The sequence below is a fragment of the Alnus glutinosa genome, chromosome 13 (assembly GCF_958979055.1).
Source record: "Alnus glutinosa chromosome 13, dhAlnGlut1.1, whole genome shotgun sequence".
Taxonomy (NCBI): domain Eukaryota; kingdom Viridiplantae; phylum Streptophyta; class Magnoliopsida; order Fagales; family Betulaceae; genus Alnus; species Alnus glutinosa.
In genome coordinates, this window is record NC_084898.1 from 12,194,325 (window position 1) to 12,203,100 (window position 8,776).

General features: G+C 38.6%; 1 protein-coding gene across 1 annotated transcript; it reads right to left on the reverse strand.

Annotated features, from left to right (window-relative positions):
* Positions 1–325: 325 nt before the first annotated feature.
* Positions 326–1,750, reverse strand: LOC133853897 (secreted RxLR effector protein 161-like). Its single transcript, XM_062289919.1, has 2 exons — positions 1,657–1,750; positions 326–738 (listed from the first exon to the last, which is right to left on the reverse strand). Exons 1-2 carry the CDS (start codon positions 1,748–1,750, stop codon positions 326–328), a joined length of 507 nt encoding a protein of 168 aa, XP_062145903.1.
* Between the last annotated feature and the right edge of the window lie 7,026 nt (positions 1,751–8,776).

An 8,776-nucleotide genomic window follows, 5' to 3' on the forward strand; every position in this document is an offset into this window, starting at 1 on the left:
GGATTAATTGTATAGATACAAAATAATATGCACATATAAAATAGTATGCCCAATGTTCTTGAAATAATTCAACAAATAAACAACTTTATTTTATAAAGTAAAATGTCACACAAAAAGAATTGACTTTTAGGGCTTAAAACCTAACAATCTCTCACTTGCCCTTAAACCCAGTTTGGCATACATCTCACCCATTCCCTCTAAGTGAGACTTGAAAGTCTTTTGAGTCAAGGTCTTAGTGAAAGGGTACACTAGATTTTCAGCCGATGTAATCTTTGCCACAATTGCATTTTCTTGTATTCTATGTATTTCCATCTCTTATGGTTTCTCAGTTCCTTAGATTGTGCAACGCTCCACTATTGTCACAAAACAATGTAATAGGAATTTGCTCCATCCTCATAACACCAAGATCCATCAAGAACTTCCTGGGCCAAACAGCTTCCTTTTCCATTTCACAAGCAACAACATATTCAGCTTTCATGGTGGAATCAACAATGCAAGATTGCTTAACACTTCTCCAACTAATGGTTCCACCACCCAAGCTAAAGACATACCTTAAGTTAGATCTTTGGGAATCATGATATGACTGGAACTCAGAATTTGTATAACCAGTAGTTGTCAAATCCTCATTATGGTAAACTAGCATATAATCCTTCATTCTCCTCAGATACTTGAGTATATGCTTAACCTCTACCCAATGTGGTGGTCCAGGATTTGATTGATATTTGATGACCATGTACACTGCAAAACACATATCCAGTCTAGTACATAGCATGGTGTACATAAGGATTCCTATAGTCGAGGTATAAGAAACCACTCTCATCTACTCTTCCTCTTGAGGCGTCTTAGGACACGGCTCTCTAAAAAGAGGAACTCCATGCCTAAAGGGAAGTAATCCCTTCTAAAGAAGCTTGCATGCTAAACTTAGAGTGGATCTTGTCTATGTTTGCAGCCTGGGATAAGTCTAACATCATATTCTTATGATCTCGCCAAAGCTTGATCCCTAAGATGTAGCTTGCTTCTTCCAAGTCCTTCTATCAAACCCGGTAGGCAACCAGATCTTGAATGGTGACAATGTCCCTACATCATTCCTAATGAGTATGATATTGTCAACATACAACACCAATAATGTTACCACTTTATCCTGACACCTTTTGTACACACATGGCTCATCAAGATTTTGATCAAAACCAAATGATTTGATTGCCTGATCAAATATGATGTTCCATGACCCTAGATCCTTGCTTCAGTCCATAGATGGACTTTTGCAACTTGCATACCATATGTGTATGGCTCTTAGCCATAAATCTATTTGTATACATCATATAAATGCCCTAATCAAGATGACCATTGAGAAAGGCCATCTTGACATCCATTTTCCAAATCTCATAATCTAAATGAGCGGCAATGGCTAAGATAGTCTGGATAGACTGCATGGCTACCAGTGAAAATGTTTCTTCATAACTGATCCATTCTTTCTAGGTAAAACCTTTTGTAATGGATCTTACTTTGAAGGTTTCAAACTTCCCATCTGCCCATCTCTTCCTCTTGTAGACCCATTTACAACATATGGGTTTAATGCTATCATATGCCTCTACAAGTTCCCATGCTTGGTTGAAATACATAGATTCCAACTCATTTCTATAGTTTTGACCCAACAGTCCGCATACACATCATTAACCACCTCATCGTAGGTCCTGGAATCCAGCTCAGGTTCTTTTGAGATAGCTTCATAAGCTTCACTCAAACACATGAATCTATCAGGTTCTCTGATAATCCTCCCACTATGATGCGGTATAATGCTACTAGGTATCTCTTCGGTAGTATCCTATGGTGTATCTGATATAACAATATTATCTTCAAACAACTCTAGAGATGTGCCTAGTCTAGCATCTGACATCTCTTCTAAAACCACCATACTCTTTTGTAATACCCCGCCTAAACACATGGAATTATTTTTATATATAAAAAATAAAAGTTTACAAACCCCAAGATCCTGAAATTACTTACGTATGAGAATGTTACACCCCGATAATAATTAGGGTTAAGAATGCTCTAATTATAACCTAAGAAGTTTGGAGTTGGGAGAAGTGATTTAATTTTGGACTTTTGTGGATTTTGGGTTTCACTGAATGTTCGATAAGGATACATGAACATTTGATGGAACTATAGCCATGAACGTTCGACTTAAGGACCGAACATTCAATGGGCAATTGTAGTAATTTAATTCTAGACATCTCAACTCTTTTGTTTGTGCATGGTACTCTATAAAAATTCGTCCTTACACCAATTTCACTCAGTTTTTGTCACCTTTAGCGTCTAGAAACCCTAGATAGAGCAAATGAGAATCTTGTGGTTTCTCTCAAGAAAGGTAATCTCCTACTCTAAGCTCGTCTTTGTTATTGTTTTAGCATGCTATTTACCTATTTTCCCTTTGTGCTAGCTTGTTAATAATAGATTTACTTTGAGTTTGATGGATTTGATATTCTATGGTTTGATTATGGTTGGATTTGTGATGGGTTAGAGATTTGTGTTGGTTGGGTTAGCATTAATGCGTATGAATGCTACATTTATGCTTAGGAGTGTCTTAGCATGCAATTTAGAGCTTTAAATCATATTAGAATGGTTTAAGCTATGATCTTTTTTAAAATGAAAGTTTCTGCCAGACAATCGAATGTTTAGTGATTTAGCCATACGATCAGCGTCGAGTAATCGTCCCGAAAAACAAACATTCAACTGTCAGGCAAAATGGCCATTTTGCCCTTCAATTATGATTTAGGGCATTTTAGCTTAGATCAAGTTCTGATTTGAGATTCTTTCACAAATTTCAAAAGTTGGTGAGTTTTTAGAAGTTTACTTGGAGGAGCCTTGCGACCCCGGTGAGTAAACTCACACGGATACATGTTATTTCAAATTACTTTATAACATGATTACTTTATATGATAAATGTGCATATTTACAACTCACATTAAATATATTTTAGAGTAATGTGTGAACTCTATTTTGTGAAAGTATGAGATGAATAATTAATAAGGTATTATGAGAGTTTGTAAAGGCATGCATATATATATATATATATATAAAAACACAATGTTAAATTGCATTGTATGACATAGTGTTCCATGTACGGATGTAAACCATGGGTTACTATTACACGGGTTAATCCATGTGGTCAAGAGATTTAAATTTATCATTCGCCCTTGGATTTAATGGTTTTATAGGTGACCAGTGCAACCATGTTTGATTGGTGGTTACAATGACAGCATCGTTAGTGGTGTGGATCATTCGAGGAGTTTAAATCTGATTGGGTCACTAACGATGACAGTATGCAGCAACCTTGGGGCACCGGTGTTGTACTACAAGTCCCTTGAGGCAGCGCCAACCCTATAAAGAAGGGGTTAAGAACTAAGGTAGACCATATAGAGTACACTAAAATTAGAGGGACTCACCATGTAGTGGTCGTGGATGAGGTTGACCATTAACCGTTCAAGTGGGACTCTCCCGGCCCCCTTCATGTAATCTGCCGGAAGAAGGTTGGTGATGGCCTCAAGAGGGTTCCCTTGAAGACCGTCACAGAGAGACCTGAGCAGAGGCGCCCTTCAACCAAAAGGGCCTATCATCGGAGGACCCCTATAAACTGCACCAGTGCTCTCGAGAGGTTGCTTCTTAGGGGCCCCGGATGAGAAAGGAACTCTCAAAGAATTCACCAAGGGCTCGGAAGCACTAAAGATCTCCGGAGGAACAACGACCCCAAATGCAAAGGGATCAAGGAGGCAGGGCACGATCATTGGTGGAGAGGTGTCAAGCATTTCCCCTGTCGCCAGAGGAATAACCAACGGATCCGAATCCCCCGACTCAGCATAGCTCAGTCGAGGAAACAAAGAAAGGGTCCTAAAAGGAGGTTGAAGAGTTGCCCCTCCTAAGTCCTCAGCCAGGGCCTTTTGAAAGGCTAGCAAACTTTGGCCTTTCCCTTGTTTACCCTACGTTTTTTGGTCGAGCAAGACAGAACCTCGGGCAAGGCTCCCCAATTCCCCCCACCAAGCTAAGGCCCTTTGCGAACCCCTATTTCACTCTCCGGAGTGTGGCCGCCCAAGCCTGAGGCAAAGGAGATGGTCATCGAGCCATCTCCCGGATGACAATTAATAAAAGCCTCAGAGTCCTCTATGTAACACCTCGTATTTTAAGATATTAAATAAAATATCTTAAAATCAGATTTATGGTCTAATAAACTAAATATGAATATTTATTCATAAATATTCATCAAGATATATTTAAAGAGATCAAATACTTAGTAATAATATATTTAGAGTTTAAAACGAATTGGGATTCTAGCTAAGTAGAATCTATCGATCGACATAATAATCAATCGTACGATGGAGGAATCAAACAATTTAATAAAAGCCAGAATCGATCGATCGACATAATAATTGAACGAGCGATTTTATATTAATAGACAAGAATCGATCGATCGATTATTCCCCTGTGTAAAAGTCGATCGAGCGACTTTCTGCAGAAATGCAGAATCTTGTCCGAATAAGCTATCTCTTGATTTTTATCAAATTCTCATCATTTCTTTTGATAGTCATGGTACAACTCGACACCTTCATGGCCATTGATCAGTTTTTGATCAATCCTAACCATCTATGCTTTATCATCTTAATTGGATAAGATTTGATTAAAATAAGATAAGGAGATATTTTGGAATGTGATGATTGATATTCCTTTAGATGAGTTGAGTCACTAAGCTAATGATTATTAAGATTCCTTGAGATAAGATAAGATCAAAGCCAGTTGATGAATCACTCTCTCTCTTCACCTGTAAATTCCTTCTTCCTCTCCTCTTTCCTTAATTTTTCTAGCAAGTCATCATTGTTTGATGACTCACAACAATGACTCCTCAAACTTGTTCTCCAAGTTGATTCATAAGCCATTAGTTGAGATTATGGTGGAAAAATCTTGGCCATTCATTATTTTATAAAAGGATGGCATCTTCTTCTCTCAAAACTCTCTTGGATCTACAACTCTCTCTTCTCTCTCTTTTGGTTCAAGCAAAAGAGAAGAACTCTCTTCTTCTTGTGTGGAGTCTCACGGATGGTGGTGTGAAAAACAAGAAAGAATTCTTTCCCTTTGGTAAGTTCTTTCTCCTTTCATCATAGTTTAGTCACTCTTGTTCAACAATAAGATGAAGGAGCTTAATTCTTCTCCTTCATGTATATATATATGTATATATCTCTCACCAACTCTCTCTTGGACCTTTACATTTTGGATTGCGTCTTAGGAGAATCGAAGGTCCTCTCCTATATCCCTCACTCGGCCAACACTAGGAGAAGTTCTCTCCATTTCTCTCTTTCTCTTCCTCTCGGGTGCCTTGCAACAAAGAGGAAAGAAGGATCTCATCTCTCTCGGGTTTTGATTAAGGTAAGAATCTCTAAGATCCTCTCTACGTTATCTCTTGATTAGTAGAAAAGAAGGAAAAGGAAAAGATAAGAAAAGGAAAGAACGTTTTAAGGATAGTAAAATGGGTTAAGAAAGAAAATGATATTGTTTTAGTATTGTGTTACAAAATATCCCAGTAGATATTTTGAGATATTTTACAAAATATCCTAAAAAGATGTTTTGGATATTTTGGATAAGATTCTTATCCTTTAATGTTATAAGTTATGTTTTAATATAAGGTTTTTAAAGTAGAGTTTAATCCCCTGTTGTTGGTTGAGCGTTTGAAGTCTAATTGACCAAATATTGGGGTGGTGTGAAAAGTTGGGTGATTTGGGTTTTAAATATAAACTCTGTTGTTGTGAATAGTTGAGAATCTTAGAATTGTGGTAGTTGGCCGAATGGACTATGATGTGGGGATATTGTGGATTTGTTGATTTAGGGTTGTATAGTGTTAACTATGTGTTGATTATGTGATGTTAAGATTGGTATTTTTAAAAGGGTATTTTGGTAATTGTTATGGTTAAAGGATTTCGGTAATTTAATAATGAATGCAGTTATAATGTCCAAATGAAATATATGGCATTATGATTGAAGGATTTTATATGCCATTACTATATCAAAACAATAATAGGATTAAGAAATCAGAAATGAGTATAGGGTTAAAATCTATGTTTAGTGAATTGTACTGATTCACTATTTGCTTGTATTATATATGTATATTACAATGATTATATCTGTGGATCAATCTTTGTAGCAGGAAAGAATTGTGAGTATTTCTTACTCACTGAGGGTGATACGTGTGGTTTAGTCTTTAGCAATGTAGTGATTTCTATTTTATTTGATTATATGCTAATTGATGTCTGGCATTTAATATGTGCAACATGTTTTGGTTGAGATTATGGATGTGATGTTGTTTGCATGATCATACTGTGGTGTGATATAAGTCTTAACAAAAAGACTGGAGGTTTAGGTATCAAGGCGTCGGTGGATTGAGTAGACCAACAGATGAAATGAGGTTTATGTACCAAGGTGTCAGGAGGTTGGCTAGACCGATGGATAAACCGAAAGTTTAGGTACTAAGGCATTGATCCATTGATAAGACTGATGGATGAACCAAAGGTTGAAGGAATAATAGAGAAAAGCAGTGATAGAAGAATGAAGTATGTGGTTGACTAATGGCGTGTTAATTAGTGGAGAAGATAGCGCTAATAATGTGTTAAATTAGCGAAGAAGATAGCGCTAATAATGTGTTAAGAAGAGATGTGGCTATGAGTAGTAAAGATGTAAAGTAGATGAACCAGTATGATAATATTTGGATATGGTTATGTGAATGTGTAGTATGATTATATGTGAATGTGATTATATGTATGTGGATATAAATGTCAACATTTGGATGCATTGCATATGGTTATATAAATCAGTGTGTCACTATGTGGTTGAGGACCATTGACTCACTCGACCACAATATGGGATTATGGTGTTAACCACAATCAAATGCGAGTTTTGCAGGAACGAAGCTAGGAGCTGCTAGGGTATGGATGAGACCTTTAGTTTGTAGATGTTATATACAATGGTTATGTAATGTTTGTGCCGCATGTGGTACATACGTTGTTAATTGGATGTATTTTATTATATCAGAACAAATGGTTATTATATTATATATTAAGGTTATTCAGTCAGCTCTGATGTGTTATTGTAAAAGAATAAAATGTATTTCGCTGTCAATTTCTACTCTGATGACGTCGTTATTGATGTCATAACGATACGTAGAAATCAAAATATTTACTTACGCCTTTTTGTAAAAGTGTGGGTCGTTAGGCTCTAAACAACGGCCTCCACCTGAAGGGCGCTGCCCGAGGCACCTCGGGAAACGCATCAACATGTCTCGGAGAAAGAGGAGAAGTGGTCGGGGAGCAAGAATAGCTTCGGGGGGACCCTGGCAGAGTCTTATTTGTGACTGAAACTTTCCTCCTCGCCCACTTTTTTTTCTTCAAGTCTTTCTTCACAGGGATGCCCTAGGAACCGTTGGCTGCGAAGGCTGAGCGGCCTTGTCCTTCTTAAAATTTTGTCTCCTCTTTAGCTTGACCTTGCCTTAGGGAATGTCATAGCCAAACCTCTCCCAAAGGGCAGCATTAGTAACAATGGCATCCTAATCCATCCTTTCAGCGTTCACCGGGAGCTGGGAAAACGTGAGTGCCAACTAGACATGCCTCTTCTGCCTGTGAGTCTAGGCAAAGATATCCTCCCCTGCCCAAAAAGAAAAAGAGGCCGCTGGGGAATTCACACGAAAGGGAGAGAGGAATTGTCAACGAAAAAAGTGCTCTCTAAACCGAACTTGAAAGTATTTTTCCATCAGACGGTTGTTCCCATAACTCTACAAATAAGTAAATAAATAAAGGCGCTAGAAGGAGGGGAAAGAAGAAATAGACAAAAACTAGAAAAACTTACATTCTTTCTTGAGTGTGCCCCACTCCTGAGGCACCATCTAATCTTCAGGCAAAGCTTCTGGTAGAGTCGACTCATAGGTGCCCGAGACAGAAAAGAACTCCTAAAACCAGTTCTTATTGTTGGAGTAAACTTGCTTAAGCGAGATAAATTGGAGCTTGTCCCGGACCATGAAATCCAGGCCCCCAGTCTTGCTGTACATCGGTCGATAGATGGTAAAAAACTACAAGATTGACATCTAATGCCTAAGGTTTATCTCTGGCCACACCAGATATGCAACGAGGAAATGCATTCACCAGTTGGGCATTATCTAGAAAGGGGCTAGCCGAAGATAGCATAACAATTCCCGGGCAATGGCTGGAGCAGGAAATGAAGACCAGCCAAAAGCATCCACTTATGAAGGCAAATATCCCCGGAGCCGGGTTCCGGGAAGATGCCCCGATCTGGCCTGGGGTAGTGGATGCGTACAGACGCCGTAATGTCAAAATTATGCTGCAGAAATGTCTCATCTGCGGTCGTGTAGATAGAGCCCAGTCCACCGGCGTACTCCAAGCTGGGAGGAGTGTCTTCGTCCGTAGAGGCCTCGTTGGTAATCAAGGCTTCACCGTCAGGAATAACCTCATCGCAAAAGGCTAGACAGACGTTGGGGCTTTCTTCCCCAAGTAGATCGTTGCAAGGGAAAGAGGAACTTCCGGAGGATGACATCTTTTCCGAGGAGAAGAAGGTTGGGTTGCAGTGTGAGAAAGGAAAGTGAGGAGGCAAGAGGTGCCGTGAAACTCAACTCTTGAATCTCTCTCCCACTTGATATTTTGAATTAATGGGTTTTCTTAAACCAATTATGCCCTTGCCCTTTCATATATATATATATATGTGTGTGTGTGTGTGTGTGTGTGTGTGC